This window comes from Lolium rigidum, chromosome 2 (genome assembly GCF_022539505.1).
Source record: "Lolium rigidum isolate FL_2022 chromosome 2, APGP_CSIRO_Lrig_0.1, whole genome shotgun sequence".
NCBI lineage: Eukaryota > Viridiplantae > Streptophyta > Magnoliopsida > Poales > Poaceae > Lolium > Lolium rigidum.
Genome location: NC_061509.1, coordinates 208,812,202 through 208,830,033, shown reverse-complemented (window position 1 = coordinate 208,830,033; position 17,832 = coordinate 208,812,202). Strand labels below are relative to the sequence as shown.

The following is a 17,832-nucleotide window of genomic DNA, read 5'->3' as shown; positions in this document are numbered from 1 at the left end:
GTAAGGAACCGCGACTAAAGGGGGGGCCTTTAGTCGCGCTACTTTGGTCGCGGTTGGGCCACCGCGACTAATGGCAGTTGCCAACCGCGACCAAAGCCCCTTTTTCCACCAGTGAAGGTGCATTGCGTTAATATATCAATTTAACCCCACAATAACGGAGGTGGCAATTTGGCTCATGGGAGCAAATGCTCTCATTATATAAAATAATTAAAAAACAATTTTAAAAATATTAAAAAATTCTGATATAAATTTGTTGGTGTACATCGTGATATTCTATATTAGTGCACAAATTTTCGTGGAAAAACAACATTTTATATGGCGTGTACAAAAAAGACAAAAAAATATCCTGTACGTAGTCGTGTTATAGCATCAAAACTTGTCTTTTTTACAGGAGCCACAATTGTTTTTAGTTTTTTTTGAAAACTTGTGTACCAACATAAAATGTTTAGATGTACATGTAAAAATTTAGTTTAGAATTTTTTGACACTTTGAAATGTGGATTCACATAATGGGAGCATATGCTCCTATGAGCCAAAGTGCATTTCCCCACAATAATACTATATGTTGACAATCTGTTCAATAATATTGCTCTTTTTGTGAACTTCCTTTTCTTATTTTACATGAATTGTAGACGTTCGTTGGGAGCGACTAGTCTTTGAAGATATTTTTATGTGAGAAAAATCATACGACGAAAACTTGACAAGTTTGTGATGCCAATTCAGCTGCAATTAGACTTTTGCTTTTAGAAAATCGAGGGTATTCTCCAACAATACTCTTTGCTATTATAAGAGCAAGTGAAACTATCCACAAGGCGTTCACTTTAGGCAAACTGTGAAATATATGTCTTTAGCTGGCTAGAAACAATTGGTGCATGTTGTATGTGTGTCAATTTTTATGTTTAGCATCACATGGAAAACTTTCATCTTTGTGATTGGGGCAATGAGGCAGCTAGTAAGGTTTAACGAGGCACATCAATTGCTGGTTGAAATCTATTTCGAGACACCCTCATCAACCCATTTGGTCGCCGAGAATTCCTATAAGAGTTCCATGTAACGAGGGTAAGTCCCACGATTTTGATTCCAGTTTTTCTAAAGAATAGAAAACTAGCGATCAAACGTAAAAATTTGTCTCTGACCTCATCACCATCATCTCAAGTTCTCTACCGTCATTGTGTCCATTGGATTTCCATCAGTCTTACCATGAACAAATAGCTCGTCTTAGAAAATATTGTCGCATTTCACCACTTGAGCATTAGCTCAAATGCCTCTCTAAGCATGTGTGCAACAAGTCAATAACAAGACGACAATGGTCGATGGCCATGAACCAGAAGGTGTCGTCTTGTCTCGTTTACTCCTAATATAAGAAGCGATCTAGTTCTCAACGTGGCTCAAGTTGGTGTTTGTTGGGCTCGACGTTGCCTACCGACAACGAACAAGACGGTTAATTTCAACCAGTGCACATAAATTCAAAGTTAGTTTAATTCTTCACCAGAGGCGTCAACCCAACATTTTTCACATTGTCACAATGCGGTTTTAGCAAGGGGTAGAAAACCAATTGATTATTCCATCGATATATCTAGAGAATCATGATTTTCTCATGGGTATTAATGAGAAAATGTCTCAAGCATGCTAGATGTGTCAAGCACATCCTCTACGAGTGCGTCCTGGCTCGCTATTTCTGTAGTTGTGTGTGAGCTTTTGCCTCTCATGCATTTCATATTTATTATGATTTGCATGGTTGAATATATAGTAGAAACTCTCACAAAGGTCATGCTTGACAATCTATGCAATGAAATTCAAGTTCATCACGCGTGCATATATTGTGGGCATAAGCGGACCCAAGACTATTTTGAAGCCTAGGCAAACAGTGTCAAACAATTTTAAATAGTGTCAAACAGTATCAAATACGTGCAAATACGTAGAAAATAAAGCTTGCCGTCCGGCCGGAAGCCTGGGCAGCCGCCCGGGCAACAGGGATGGTAGGTCCGCCCATGATTGTGGGGGAGTTTGCTCCATATATGTTGGTTCTACTCACATCTCTTGCATTAGTTCTAGTATGTGTGAGCAGAATCGGTTTTGATATGGGATAGTAGCTTTATGTTACTTGGCCATATCAAATACAACCTCTTGTATACAACTTATTCTCGGATACATTGCATACTTGTTTCTAATATTCATTATATAAACCCTCTTTTTAAGATCGTCATCAATTACCAAAATGGGGGAGATCGTAAGGGTACATTGCCCCTAAATGCGTTTTTGGTAATTAATGACAATCATCTATGGACTAATGTTTTCAATGTCTTTATATGAAGGAACATTCCATATGTAGGTATTTCTTGAAGTCCATATGTTGGATTCAAGTGTAGATGCCATGAATACAATTCTATACCTTTGGTATTGGCAACAAGATCATCTATTTGAAGAGAAAAATATGATATGATCAATAATAAGAAATGAAGATGGGGTTTGTGTGGAACTCAAATGAAGATGGAGTTCTTGCGTGGAACTCAAGTTAGCCATGCTCTAGCTTATGTCGTAAGCAATGAATGATCAAGATATTATGACATAGCATGAAGAGATACAAGGTTGACCATGACTAAGAGTGAATATTTCATTCAAGTTGCTCAACACATGAAGCATAAATATTATACCACTTGATCATGTGATCTTGTGGGCAGTAAGCCTTGTCATTATGTTTCATGAGCTAACCCACTATATATGTGCATTTGTGTTGTCTATGTGAGTTAGGTATGTTGCCATGTGCATGCATCAAGAGTATGATCTCATATAGCCCATGAGAGAATGACATCGAGCTTGGATGTCATTAAGGTTGAGAACGACAAGTTCAAGATGAGCATATCGAAGATATCATGCTTGAATCTTGCTGTCCATTTGGTGATAATGGACATGTGAAGATGTGTCTCAATGGTGATATCCCATAATGGTGTATGGGGGAGTAATTACGAGTCTTCACGACGCAACAACGATCAAGTGAGGCATTCCGTTTTGAGTGGAGCTTGAAGCGTTGTCATCCAGATCAAGCGGGATACGCAAGGCAAAGGTATGGCCTTGCTAGGTTTTCCTTTTACCGGTATCAAGGTGATTGTTGGGAGACCAGGCTATAGGATAGATAGCCGCACTATCAAGAGGGGCTTTCGGTTGGGTAACTTGATCGCACCGTCTTAGGGAGCTCAATACATTGCATCCATATTCATGTTTCTTCTTGGTGTTTCTCTGTGTGAGGCTGTTCAGCTTGTTGCTGTCTCTTCAACAAGCCCAAGGTCATCGAAAACAGAATTTGTATGCATCTTCTTTTGCATTTTCGAGTTTGGAGTGTCTTACCGATTCTTCTTTTAGGGAGTTTTCATACCTCTCCTTATTTGATATTTTACCTCTAGATATTTCTTCGGTCTTATAGCCTCTATTATATAGATATTGTTATTAGCTTCTCAAAAAGCCCAAGTTTGCTAAAATCGGAGTCTGGATGCAAAAGTTATCATTGTTTTCGTATTCTGTCTAGATTTCTGGCGTAGAAATCGGCGGTGCCGGTTTTCCCGCCGAAACCATTCCGGTGTGACGGATTGTTTCTGGTATATACCGAATGGCGTACTAGTACGTCATTCCGGAGAAACCAAAATGATTCTGGCGTGGGAACCGGCATGTCATTCCGGCGTGCCAGTTTCCTCGCCGGTTTCACTTTTGTTTGCGGCGTAGAAACCGGCGCCGCCGGAATTTTTCGGCAGACTGGAATGGCTACTCGTTTTGTGCCCCAAACGGTCATATTTGGAGGGGCTTTTCCCCCAAAGGTTTTCCAAGTTTCTTGAGCATGTTTTTGGCCACCATTGTTGAGCCTTTTTAGCTTGCTTCCTCCCATTTCCCTCCTATGATTCTTGCATCTTTTTGAGGGATTTGGAAGAGATGATCTAGATCTCAAATCCCCACCAAACAAATCCCCCTCTAAGTGACGGGAACCCCCGGGATCTAGATCTTAGAGTTATTGGTTGACTTCCACCATTGTTCTTCCTCTCTAGTTCCTCCATAGCATTTATTGCTTTTGTGGGATTTGAGAGAGAAGGATCTGAGAACTTTTCTTGGTGTTCTTGCTTTGCATCCTTGCATAAGTGTTGTGCTCTCAATTACGATTAGTTCGAGTGGGAGACTGTGAGCTTGTTACTCTTGGAGGGGTTTCCTCCTAGTTGGCTTGGCGGTTGGTGCTCCGGTGACCTTTTCGTAGAAGATTGTGAAGAGATCCGGGCTTCTCCTTCGTGGAGCTTGTGAAGAGGTTGTGGATCTTGCCATCTCTGAAGTGGAGGAAAAGCTAACCATAAGGGAAATGATTTTATCCTCCGTGGAATTGGCTTGAAGTAGAAGGTGATCTTTCGTTGGTGTTCGGGACACCTTTGTGGTAGCCCGCGTCTCTCCAACGTGACGTACCTCTCCCTTGTGTGGGGAACACATGAATACATTTTCGTCTCTGCGTGCCTGGGTTATCTCTATACCCGAGTTTATTTTTCTTGTGATAGCCATCGTGCATGAAGTACTTATATCTTGATATCACTTATGCTATATATATCTTGTGTCTATTGTGCTTATCTAAGTTGTTGTTGTTGCACTTAGTTGAGCCTAGTATATTAGGTTTTGTGCTTGTAAAATAAACGTTAGATTAATTTCACATTCTTACAAGCCAAATATGTAATATTTTTTAAACGCCTATTCACCCCCTCTAGGCGACATCTCGTCCTTTCAAGGCGGCATCCGCACGATGCCCGCATGGATCACCATGAAGACATCCCAAACCTCCGCATCTGGAACTTATGCGAGCATAGGAAAGTTGCCTTCCGTGAGAAGCGCTCGAGCTCACCTCTTCTACTCTAGATATGTCACAATGACGCTCTTCTAGTGAACTCTCCTCCCACAAGCCGACCAAGTTTATGCGGATGGATTGGTCTATCCCGCATCCTGAGCCTCCTTCTCCTCTGTAATCTTTGAAACCTTTGCTGCGGGTGACCTTTCAAAAAACAATAAGACAAAGCTTACATAAACAAGGTTGAAATAATTGATGATCAAGTGCGCATGACTGGACTCTTACGACAAACACAAACCCTAGGGTTAGATAAATGGCCTAATGAGCATCTAGACTCGATGGACACAATGGTGGATATAGAAAGTGCGAAAAGTGGGAGAACAACTAGGGCAAGGATTCGAGGTTGAAGTTTATCACTTCTGGATAGGTACCGAATTTCTCTTTTCTCTTGGAGGAGAAATAAGAAAGTTCAATACATTTAAGAAGGTAGAATCTCTTCTTGGTAAATTTACAATCATCGAGTATAATCTCAGCTACACTGAATCCCTTCCTGTTGGTACATACACCAATATTATTCAAGGACCCTCATATCGCGTGGCGAATTTAATGCACGACCCACTCGGGATATGCCAACTGGCAAGCTAGGTTGGCAACTTCCAAAATCACTACTCCCTCTGTTCCATTCTATAGCGCCTATAGTTTTTTAGCACGGAAATTAGCGTCAGAGTATTTTTTACACAAGATCCCTAACTAAACGATTTAAGATCAACGTAAAAAATTGGGAAATCCATATCTTCCTAACTTACCATAATAAATTTGGGAGCTGAAAAATTTGGGAACTAAACGGGAAGGGGGTAATTGAAAAAAAGCTAAGCTACAACCTTATATTCTGAAACAAATGCCAAAAATCTATAGGCACTATAGAAAGGAACGGAGGGAGTATTACTTTTTGTGATCCCGTGGCTAGAAATTGTCGCATCTAGGTTCTAAATTCCTAACATCCACCCGCTATAAGTTTCCTCTATTCAACGCTTTTGCTGTAGTGCCCTTCCCCCTCCCCCCAACCTTTGTCACGAGTAAACAAATGGACGGCATGGATCTTCCGATACCCCTTCATTAGGAGGTGCATGATCTCCCCGAGTACTAACCCCTTCAATTTCGGTGGTGAAAACACCAAAGCTAGATAGTTATTCTAATGGTGTAGAGCACCTAGCCCAACAACGATCAAAACCTTTGGTCTCTTTTAAAAGGAGAAATAGTTTTCAGTGAGGATGGTGTTCTGGACGACAGCGAGATACTTGTGGTGACTTCATCAATCTCAAAAACCGATAGATCAGTTTTTTAGACTCGGTTTTCCGATCGTGCTTATAAGAGCACGGGCATCCGTCCTAAGAGTGAATATATGTATACCTATATATGCGTTTGCAACACGTTTCGCAGAAAGGAAAACAGAAAGTCTGCTATGGACCGTGCTCAAACATTTTAGGGCGTACCGGATTTGTTAAATGACGTCACTGCATGATCTGATAATCCACAGTGATATCGGATTAGTATCAACACCTCACCTTGGCCTGCTCACTCCTCAAATCCAAATCCAAGAAACCACATCTCCACTTCTCCGTCGCCATGGCTCTCTCGCCCCTCTTCGTCACCTTCCCTCTCCCGGTCCCGAAGATGCCCGCCACCTCCAAATCAAGCCGCTCCCTCCCGATCCGGGCCTCGGCCGCTGCCGCCGCCACCGCGTCCCCATCTTTTGACCTGCGCCGCTACTGGACCTCGCTGATCTCGGAGGTCGAGGGCGAGCTCGATGCCGCGATGCCCATCCGCCCGCCGGAGAGCATCCACAACGCCATGCGCCACGCCGTCTTCCCCGGTGCCGGGAAGGAGGGCTCCGCCAAGCGCGCGCCCCCGGTGCTCTGCGTCGCCGCCTGCGAGCTCCTCGGCGGGCCGCGCGCCGCCGCGCTCCCTACCGCCGCCGCGCTCGAGATGCTCCACGCGGCGTCGCTAGTCCACGACGACCTGCCGTGCTTCGACGCCGCGCCCACCCGCCGCGGCCGCCCGTCCACCCACGCCGCCTACGGCACCGACATGGCCGTCCTCGCGGGCGACGCGCTCTTCCCCCTCGCCTACACCCACGTCATCGCCCACACCCCCTCCCCGGACCCCGTGCCCCACGCCGTCCTCCTCCGCGTCCTCGCGGAGCTCGCGCGCACCGTGGGATCCACCGGCATGGCCGCCGGCCAGTTCCTGGACCTTGCCGGCGCCACTGCCCTCGGCGAAGCCGAGGTGATGCAGGTCCTGACCAAGAAGTTCGGCGAGATGGCCGAGTGCTCCGCCGCCTGCGGCGCTATGCTTGGTGGCGCGGGTCCTGACGAGGAGGCTGCGTTGCGGCGATATGGCCGCACCATCGGCGTCCTTTACGAGCTCGTCGACGACATACGGAGCGCGTCGGGGAACGGTAAGATGAGGAGCAATGCCAGCGTCCTGCGCGCGCTCGGCATGGACCGTGCGCTCGGCATCGTGGAGGAGCTCAAGGCGCAGGCCAAGATGGAGGCGGAAAGGTTCGGCGATAAGTACGGCGATCGGGTGCTGCCCTTGTACAGCTTCGTGGACTACGCCGTGGAGAGGGGGTTTGAGCTTCAGGATGCAACTGCAAGGCCTTAAGCGTGGACAGAAGAACATCGGAGCAGGTGACATCTAGAGTATTTGAACTCTAAATTTGTACTATATGTGTTTAGAACATTAGGTGCGTGGTTGATGTTTCTGTTCAAAACATAGCAAGTTCAGAAGTTCTTGGAATAAGATGGGATATATTAAAAACCTTTATGCGCTTATTGCTAAATACCAATAATTCTCTGTCTTCACTACAAGGGAATAGTAGTACTATATGACTAGCTGGCCAAGAATTTCCGTCAAATTGTTCAGCTTGTTCATTCGTCAGGTATTTATTGTCTCTGCTATTTTGTTGTTTGAATTTGTGTGAAACTTCTCATCATGGTAAAACATAACTTTGCTGTGAGCTGTCAAAAATTTGTTTCCTGCGCTTGTTTGTAGTTATGATTTTTGCGATATTTCCCATGATGGTAAAACGTCCAGCATAAGCGCGAAAAATGCTTACCTGTTTGGAGCCAATGAAAAAAATGAGAAAGCAAGCTTCAAACTGCTGAGAGCAACGCTAGCGTATCGTCTAAACTTTTCTCCCTATGTAGAAACTCTTAAGATAGAGAAAACCCACTCTTAACAGATTCACATAGTGACCCTTGATCCATAATTCTTTTAGAGGACCATATAAAAACACACACCCAACGTTTATATCTGGAGGCAGCAGGGAGACATGTAGAGGCCCCTCTATCCTCTCAATTTTTGGCGCTAGGGACATTTCAGGACACGGCTGACCCACTGTTTCTTCCCGCCTCACCGCTGTTTTGGCCCGCCCTAGCCCAAACTTGGGTCATCTCGCCGGGCCGCTGCCATGGGAGCTTGATCTAGGCGCTCCCTTGCTAGGCCGCTGCCATGTGATCTTGATCTAGGCGCTCCCTCGCCATCAATTCCTCACTCTGTTGTGCCGATGACGTCACCATCCCATGCCAATCCGCCGCTGCTGCCAACTTGGCGTGGGGTGCCAGCGTGCCGCTCACCCAAGCTTGTGACCGCTACCGTCACAGCTAGCCCGAGCGGAGAACCGTGAGGCTGTATCCATCTTCTCTACTCTCCTACCGTAGCAACTGGACTCTTGCGATGAACGCAAACATCCCTGAGCTTAGATAGATGGCCTGATGAGTGTCTAGACTCGCTGGAGACAATGGTGGATGTTGAAAGTGGAACGAGCGGGAGGACAACTAGGGCAAGGAGTCGAGAGTGAAATTTATCTATTAAAAACCATTATTCGCTTATTGCTACATACCAATAATTTTCTGCTGTGCTGTAAGCTGTCAAATTGTTCAGACTGCTCGTTCATTCATCAGGAATTTATTGTCTGCTTTTTTGTTGTTTGAATTAGTGTTAAACTTCTCGTCATGGTAAAACATAACTCTGCTGTGAGCTGTCAAAAATTTCTTTCCTGTGCTTGTTTGTAGTTTGGATCTTTGCGATATTTCCCATGATGGTAAAACGTTTCCAGCATAAGCGCGAAAATGCTACCTGTTTGGAGCCACTGCAAAAATGAGAAAGCAAGCTTCATCCGGCTGAGAGAAACGCTAGCATATCCTCTAAACTTTCCCTCACTATGTAGAAACTCTAAGATAGAGAAAAACCCTCTTGTAAGATTCACAAAGTGACCCTTGATCCATAATTCTGTTTAGAGGACCATATAAGAACACACACCTAGCCTTTATATCTAGAGGCAGGAGAGAGACAGGTAGAGGCCCCTCTACCCTCTCAATTTTTGGCGCTAGGGACATTTCAGGACAAGACTGACCCAACGTTTCCACCCACCTCACCGCGGTTTCAGTGCACCCTAGCCCGAAATTGGGGTGTCTTGCTGGGCCGCTGCCATGGGAGCTTGATCTAGGTGCCTCTTTTGCCACCAATTCCTCACTCTATTGAGCCGAGGACATCACCATCCAATGCCAATCCGCTGCCGCTGCCAACTTGGCGCTCAGCGCCAGCATGCTACCAGCCTGACTGGAGAACCGTGAGGCTCCATCCATCCTCTCTACTCTCTACTCTCGTAATGTCCACGCATTCTCACTCCGATACGGTCAGCGACGAGCAGCACGCTACAAGGTGTTCGGCGCAATACCTGAGAGGTAATTTTGGATCAAATTTGTGGATTTTAGATGATAACTTGACAGGTATACAACTTGTGTTTCATGTAGATGGCATTGAATTCACAACTCTTGTAGACGAGCTCGATTTTGGAGTATTTTGAGGATTCATCGTCTTCAGATGATTCCAGTGATGATTTGTTCGAAGATGTGACTTGGAATCTTGTAGGAGATAGCATTGATGATAGCTCACTGCGAAATCAAGGGAAACAAAAAGATGTGGCGTGCAGGGTCGGAACCGGGGGAGTGAGAAGATTCCCCGGAACGAAGGGGCCAGACATGTACATCTCATGTTTGACTACTTTGTGGAGAAGCATGTGTAATCTTGGCTTTCTCTTCCGGCGACCCTTCTGAATGTCAAGGGAGTTCTTTGTGTGCATTGCCAATGCTACGGAAACTAATGGGAAGTACTTCTCATGGCTGAAGATTGCAGCGGGGATCTTCTGTTTATTGCTTACCCAAATATATCGGCGGCAATGCGTGTGATCACATGTGCTATTTTTGTTGAATACATCGATGAGCACCTTCTCGTTGGGGAGACGCAGTCCTTTGCAGAGACTGTGATCATGGTATTTAGACCCAAGTATCTGAAGGCACCCATTGCCGAGTACACAGCAAGGATTTTGGCAATGGGTGAAGCATAGGAATGCTTGGTTGCATTGTCTGCATACACTAGAGATGTAAGATGATTTTTTCTACAGCATGGCATGTCCCGATTCAACTACTATTTACCATATATTCATAATTGAATCGGTTTCCTTTGAGGACTGGTGGGTTTGGGGTTGCTAATTCGGGATGCTTGGCTCTCACAATAACATCAGTGTCTTGCAGAGTTTGTTCTAGTAGCCTAGCAAATGTTGATGCTCCGGGTTGTAAGCTCACTTTCAATGGCCCATGCTTATGATACGAGCCACTGGCATCCATCATACATGCTACATGGAGTAACATTCTTTAAGAAAATTTCAAACCCTCAAAGGTAAGAAGAGAATCTGATTTCACACGGCTCAAGGAGCTTGCCGGAAAGATACCGAGTGAGCATTTAGTGTGTTGCAAGCTCGGTTTGCAACTGTTCAATGTTTGGACCGCTTCTGGGAAAAGAATACCCTAGAAAATATAATATCATGACAGAATTTTATAATCATACAGAGGATGAGCTGGATTATGAGTATGGCTCTGTTGGCACTTGGCACATCGTTCACATGATGGTGTTCCTGAAGATACCGTTGAGCGTCAGGGTCCTCTCCACTGGTGATAGTTTGGTGGTGCCTTTTAATTTCATGTTTTATTTATTTGGAACATTTGTTGCGTTTGACCATATTGTCATGTTTGGGTTTGAGATTATGGATTTGGAATGTCCTGCAATTGTGTAAACGTTGAAACGTGAAATAGTTTGAATTGCGCTGATGCGAAATTGGAATGGAGTTTGGCCGGCCGACACGTAAGTTTTCTATGTATGCTTGAGCGCCTCCCAAAATAAAGTTTTTCACATGGCTCATCACGTAAAATAGAGTTTGAACGGCCGTCCGGTTAGCCAAGCGCGATTGGCCCAATTGTGGCCTTTGCCCTCTTTACAAACAATGTGTCCAATCCGTTGATCACCTCTTTGCCCATTTTCGTTTCACCGGGCCCTTATTTTGAGTTGGCTTGAAATCACCGGCGTTGATACCTCCCTTTGGGCCGGGTTAAGCATGAAGGAATGGTGGAATGGGATGGCGGCCGGTGGTGTTCCGAACTGAAAGGCCATGTCAACTCTCACCTTGCTCATAACTTGGGAGCTTTGGTATGAGGGTTTTCCGTAACAAGCAAGCTCCCGCTCAAGTTGTTTTTGAGACGATACGGAGAGAGGCTAAACTTTGGGTGTTAGCGGGTGCAAAATGTTTGGAGATTTGGTGTCGGGGGAGTAATTCTTGTACCTTGTAACCTATTAACGGTTCTGTAAACTTGCTAAACTTCTCCTTAATAAATAGATTGGGCAAAGATTTTGCCCCGTTTCGATTTTTTTTTGGAATGGAGTTCATGTATTTCACATATATTAGGAGAAACAAGAGGGAGGAAATTACAAAGCCAGTAGTTTTAAGCATCTGCTAGCTAAAGTTGGTGTAATTCTCAAATCAATCATGGAAGATAAGACTAAGTTAGAGCATCTCCACTCGTGCCCCCGTCGAGGCCCCCGGCGAGCGTTTTTTCCATCCGGACGGCGTAATTCGGCCCAGTCGCGCCCCCGGTTCCTCGTTTTCGTCCGGATTTGGCCCTTCATCCATCCGGCGAGCCCACGCCACCCCGGCCCCCGGGAGCGCTCGGGGACTCCGGACGAGTGAAAAGCGGGGAAGGGCCCGATTTGTCGGTGACTCGACGCACGAACCCCACCGCCACGTCGCTCAAAATCTCCCCCACCCCTCGTATCTCTCTCGCCGCCGGCACCACCCCGCCGGCTTGTTGCCCAGATTCCGCCGCCCCTCCTTCCCCACCTGCCTATATTCCGCCGTCTTTGGACGACGGCCTATCTGGCTGCTCTTCCGCCGGCCTGTTTTCCGGCCTGCTTGCTTAATTTGTTTGAAAAATTGTGAAATTGTGTGCTTCATTTGTTTCAGCACTTGTTAAACATTGTACTGATTATCGCCGAATTTGTTTCAGCAATTTTCGTACTCTTGTTTGCCGAACTTGTTAAATTTTATGTTGAATTTGTTTGAAATATGTCAAATGGTCGTGGTTGGGGGTTTCCTGCCGGGGGGACGGCTGGAACTTCGGCGCTCCCCACGCCAAATCTTCATCCAATCCGGACGAAAATTTCACCGGATTTAGGCGTGGGGAGCGCCAACGAGTGGGGATGCTCTTACATTTCTCCACTCCACATACACCACTAATCCGCTAGTCGAGACCTGAAGTACTACCCAGAGGGCCAGAGACCATAGTCCACCATACAGAAGTTGTGGGGGGTTTGGCATCGCCTGCTCTGGCACATGATGGCAGCTGCGATCATTCCCACGATTACGACGCCATGTAGGAATCAGGCGGTGGCTGATGGTGCTTCAGTGCGCACCACAAGACAGCAGCAACGGCCACGAACGCGACTTGACACCAGCGCAATCACGCTCGCAGGAAGAGGTGTTTATTCTCTCTCTCCCATCGCGCTCGTGCCGAGCAGTCGGCGTCAGGATCGCGCGGACAAGGCTTCATGCAAGAGGCGTGGTCATGCCTTCATGCAAGAGGCAAAACGACTTCGTTCTCCGGCCTTCGGCCGAGGCTGGCGTACCACACCGCGAGGAGACGGTTGAAGCTATGGTCTCATTCTATCACTAGAAGATTCAGACAAACAGATTCCAGGCATTCCTGTCTTTTATACAACTGACAGACTTCTTCCAACCATTTCTAATGTTCATTCTATATGCCTTTTTGATAAAGGACGTTTTATTATTTAAAAAAATTAAGCTTACATCCAACCTCTGCATAATAAAGATACGCACGGCCGCACACAATCCATCGTTTGGTTACAAGGGATAAAAGGCCCAACACATGTAAACACACATGATACCTATGGAGGTGGAGGAAGTCCTAAGCAATGGCGTCACCCATGTTGGGTAATAATTTTTTTTGCCGTGTTCTCCAACCATATAGATACCTCCGCAAAGAGATCGCGGTCTTCCATACACAGATACACTGAAGAGCCCGCACCAAGAGTTTCTCATACTAAAGAACACACTCACTACGGACCGCACCAATGTTCACTCTATGTGTCTATCTGCTACCTGCTAGCTACTACCAGGCTCTTGCAGCTCTCAACACTAGATGAGCAAGCTAATCGTTGTATCTGCGGTCTCGCACAAGGTGCTCTTGGCTCCCGGAGATGCTTCAGGAGTAGTTCCATGTCGTCGGCATCCTCGTGGACTGAAGAGGGGGCACGTTCCTCACGTTCACGTCAAGCGGCAGCATCCGGTACTCGATGTCGAGGTCCTTCAGGACCCTGATCATCTCTTGGAGCACCAGCTCCCTCCGCACGAACTTCATCCCCATGTCCTGGAAGTTGAGAGTGTGCCGGAGCCATATGGACACTTTCAGCTTGTTGGTGTCATCGACGTCTCGGAGGACCACCATCGCGCCAGGGTACCAATGTTCCTTCTTGGAGTCGATGTAGCTGGAGCCACAAGTGATTTTTTTTTGGTTAGACCAATGTGGTAAGAACAGCAGCAAACAACACTACAATTACAAATGTAAATGCTTCTACAACATCCAACATGCCTGCCTACTAGATTTGACAAGCAACGAAGGGAAATTCTCAGCATCACGTTTAGCAAGCTGTGAACATCATACTGAGGTAATACAAGCACACAATACGCACCGTAATATTCTTTCCTTCATGAGGGCCAGCTTCTCAACAGGAGTAGCAACATGAATAGAGAAGTCAACAGCTTCTCCCATATCAGGACTTCTGTAGAAATTGAAAATCGGCTTGGTGGCCAGTACACTGTTTGGGTAATAGATCTTCAGGTTATCATAACGGAGAAAGACTGTTGTCATGATATTCATTTCCTCTACAACGACCTGAAATTCAAGTGCTTAAACTTCAGCCAACGAAACAACACAAAGGTGATATTCAATTCAAAGTAAACTAGGGGCACGAAGACGATATTCATTACCTGTACTTCTTCAATTTCACAGCGGTCACCAACATCGAAAGGATGCATTACGAATAAGAAAATAATGGCCTCAAAAATTGTCTTCATAGTATTCCCAAATACAAAGACTGCCACAAGAAGCTGGGAACTGATGAAGACAAAGAACTGTGTTGTCGCTATGCCAAGAATAAGAAGCCAGAAAGCAGACACTATGACGCCAACAACAACATTGCCCATCAGGCTGAGCTTGTTAACTGCTGTTTTTGTATCATTAAGCGTTAGAGCAAGAGCTTTACGCTCTCTAAATGCGTTCACCTACAAAAGAAGGAACATGACAATGTTAGGGAATACATCTTGAAGTCAGAATTCAATGATAATCCTTGAAGCAACATTGGTAGTACTGTAACGGAATCATTACCACCCAGTTCTTGAGAGCCCTCTTGCTGACCCTACAGTGCTCCTGTGCTCCTTCGAAAAGATGCATAGCTTTGATGGCTTCCTCCTGCCTCATGAAGCGCATCAAGTCTGCCAAGTATATGTACCTGCATTATTCGTTCATTCACGGTCAAGGATATGAATCGAGAAGTTGCCAGTATACTTTGAACTGTATTATTTGGAATAATGAAAACTAGGGAATTTTGGTTTAAAGAATTCTGCTTGGTTCATTTCTGTAATCCATTACCCTCTCTGCAATGAGAATTAAACAAAGCAGTGCACTGCATAAGTCTAACAGTTACCATGCTATTTCCATAAAGAAATGACTATGCCATACGTGTCTTCTACTATACTTCATAAGCTACAAATCCTACAGCAAAGATAAAACAACTACAGTTGTCTATCTGATCTAGAACCTAGACAATTAGGAATTTAAGACATTGTAAACATATAAGTGAATGATAAGGATGCCTATCAAAGACTGGAAAGAAATGCTTACTTGGATCCAGGCTTGGCCACGTTATGAAAGATCTTCTTAGCGGCCACTTGCGCCTCGTATTCACTGCGAATCTGTGTCCCTGACTCATCCCCGTCTCCTGTTGCCTGCTGAATCTGCTCATCCATTGTGGTGAGCGTCCCAAACCGAACAATCTTCATCAGCCTCTTCATGTTCCATGCTGAGACGTTTTTCTGATTGAGCCTATGGAGCTTGTCAATGGTGATCCCTTCATCAAGCTCACGCTGCCTTTTCTCCTTTGACAGCTGATTGCTTCCTTCTCCCTTCGAAATTAAACCCGAGATCCGAATGCTCTTTTGCCCCGATAGATTCTTGGTTGGTAAGGCGGCACGAAGCTCATTTGGGATGGTTGCCCCTGCTCGTTGCAGCTCACGTACCTCGGCAAGCACATAGTCTTCATCGACTAGTTGCGGCCCAGAGAGTGTCTCAACGACATATTGGTTGAACAATGCCTCTTGAATTCGATCAAAGTATGTTGAGACATGGAAGGAGGAAGCCAGCACCTTGAGCAGCAGCGTCTTGACGAGGCGGATGAGTGTGGCGGCGAGCAAGCAGAAGAGCACCTTTGTCACATAGGGTAGAACTAGCGTTTTCGTGCGGACGTTCTCGTCAAACAAGAAGTGCCAAGAGGCGAGCACCAGGCCGAGCCAGACAGAGTTCTGCACGGCTCCCCGGACGCCATACACGAAGTAGAGCATGCGCTTCCGCAGCACGAAGTTGCGTTCCACACAGAAGACGGCGATCCGGATGACCCACCCGGAGACGAGACGGCCGCAGATGAGCACAAACACGAGGAGCTCCCACTTCCAGAGGTTCAGCTCCCAGAGCTTCTTCCTGGACAATCTCTTTATCGTGAGGCTGCACACCAACGCCCCGATGATGAGCACCAGGCTGATCCACTGCAGTATTGTGAGCGTGTCCAGCTTCCCGCGTTTGAAGTCGTCGGGGACGTCGTCGTCTATGAAGGGATCGTCCTCCTCCTCCTCCATGGGGCCCGACTTGCTGACGGCGCCGGACTTGCCGGTCTTACGCCCAGAAGGAAACTGGACAGACTTGCCGGTCATACGCCCTGAAGGGAACTGGCCGGACTTGGGAGGCCGCAAGGCGGACGACTTGCGCTGCTCCTCTTCGATGGCACGAGCAGACACGGGTGACTGCGGCGGCGGATCCAAGAGCCGGGAGCGCGTCTTGGCTCGCAATAATGGACCGGCCGCTCTCGGTGGAGTGGAAGTGGAAGTGTTGTGTATCACCTTGCCGTCGTCGGAGTCAGATGATGAAGATGAGCTCTGGTGGGCTTTGAAGGACACACGCGCCTCCCGTTCTTGGGGGTTGGATAAGGAAGGCGTCGCCTGTGACGACCTCCCGAGCTCCTCCATCTCCGGGTCGAGGTCCAGCGACAGCTCCACTCCAGACGCCATCTGCTTCCGGAGGAAGTTCCCGATGAGGCGCGTGGGTGGGTCCTCCGCGCCGCCCTCCGCCAGGGCGGTTGCCTGCTTCGACGAGAGCGAAAGGGACGACGGCGACGGCGGCGGCTGCATGGGCCGGTTCTTAAAGCTGAAGTCCTCGACGCGGGGGGCAGGGCCTCCCCCTTTTCCGCCGCCCTCATTCTTCCAGAAGTCGTAGGTGCCATCGTCCCAGCCCTTGGCCGGCGAGCTGCCGGCGCTCGCCGCCGTCGAGGTCGCATTCCCCACCGCCGCCCCGCCGGCGCCGACGATGGATAAGGCCGCGGGGCCGTTCGCGTCCCCGTCGATCTTCACAACCACCTCACGCCGCTCGCCGAGGTCCTCAGACCGCGAAAGCGATTTGGCCGAGCCGTAGGACCTGAGGCTGCTCTTCCGCTGCACCTGATCCATCGCCGCCACCGCCGCCTACCAACAAACACCACACGCGCGCGCGCACACACACACAAGGTACCCGCACCTCAGCCCGCTCCCCCGCTTTCGCCGCCGTCTCTCGCTAGCTAAGCTAGGGCGCCGGGCGGGTATTAACGAGGCGCAGGTGATGGATATAGTGGAGCGGCTCACAAGACTTGGCAAGAAAAACCTCTGCGTGAACTTCGCGCCTGGTCCGCGTTTCTTTTGTAGGCAGCGGCCTCTGTCGTCGGCGTCGCACCTCGCAAAGGGAAGAGACTGAACAAATTGATTCACTGGCAAGCCAAGAGCCTTCGTGGCCGAGAATAGCTGCGCCTCAGCAGTTTTTGGTACAAATCAAGTGGTGATCGAGGGCGTGGCCGACAAGAAGAGAAAAAGAGATACGTACCTCTTTTTCGACAAAAAATACATGCATTATAAGTGTCCTCAATTTAATTTAAATTTGAAACTAAAGTCAAGGAACTTATTATGGATTGGAGAGTACCACATATATTTATAGTACTTCCGTAGCAACAAAAAATACAAGGTAGATAGATATCCATGAGCTATCTCTAATGATTACAAAATAACGATTTTGCTATGTCTCATTGGACTATGAATTTTTTTATGTCTTAGCCACCCAAAAATAGTATAATCACAGTTAAAGAAAGTGTAACCACAGTGTAAAAAAATGTGCATATCGCTTCGGGTGTCCTTTTCTGATAGAAAATTGTAATTACATTTTTTTCTAGAAAAGTGCAATTTAACGAGTAGTACTTTTCTTTAAACCGTAGTTACACTTTTCTAAGATGGATGAGACTTAAGAAATTCTTAGTCAGCTGAGA

At 46.9% G+C, this 17,832-nt stretch overlaps 2 protein-coding genes and 1 pseudogene across 2 annotated transcripts; 2 read left to right on the top strand and 1 right to left on the bottom strand.

Moving 5' to 3' along the window:
• Window positions 1–921: 921 nt before the first annotated feature.
• LOC124693647 lies at window positions 922–1,055 on the top strand (annotated as a pseudogene).
• A 5,304-nt stretch (window positions 1,056–6,359) lies between these two features.
• LOC124688044 (heterodimeric geranylgeranyl pyrophosphate synthase small subunit, chloroplastic-like) lies at window positions 6,360–7,657 on the top strand. Its single transcript, XM_047221760.1, has one exon. It carries the CDS (start codon window positions 6,433–6,435, stop codon window positions 7,468–7,470), a length of 1,038 nt encoding a protein of 345 aa, XP_047077716.1. The 5' UTR covers window positions 6,360–6,432; the 3' UTR covers window positions 7,471–7,657.
• A 5,385-nt stretch (window positions 7,658–13,042) lies between these two features.
• On the bottom strand, window positions 13,043–17,019 carry LOC124692883 (mechanosensitive ion channel protein 6-like). The gene is made up of 5 exons (XM_047226324.1): window positions 15,120–17,019; window positions 14,604–14,727; window positions 14,207–14,500; window positions 13,909–14,111; window positions 13,043–13,704 (listed from the first exon to the last, which is right to left on the bottom strand). Exons 1-5 carry the CDS (start codon window positions 16,988–16,990, stop codon window positions 13,422–13,424), a joined length of 2,775 nt encoding a protein of 924 aa, XP_047082280.1. The 5' UTR covers window positions 16,991–17,019; the 3' UTR covers window positions 13,043–13,421.
• Window positions 17,020–17,832: the final 813 nt, after the last annotated feature.

What these genes read in the sequence shown, in the direction of transcription:
- LOC124692883 (XM_047226324.1), bottom strand. Translation starts at nt 16,990, where the DNA reads ATGGATCAGGTGCAGCGGAAGAGCAGCCTCAGGTCCTACGGCTCGGCC. An exon ending in GTGGCCAAGCCTGGATCCAA is followed by an intron (nt 14,728 to 15,119) that starts GTAAGCATTTCT and finishes CGAATAATGCAG; the next exon opens with GTACATATACTTGGCAGACT. An exon ending in ATGAAGGAAAGAATATTACG is followed by an intron (nt 13,705 to 13,908) that starts GTGCGTATTGTG and finishes TTGTGGCTCCAG; the next exon opens with CTACATCGACTCCAAGAAGG.
- LOC124688044 (XM_047221760.1), top strand. Translation starts at nt 6,433, where the DNA reads ATGGCTCTCTCGCCCCTCTTCGTCACCTTCCCTCTCCCGGTCCCGAAG.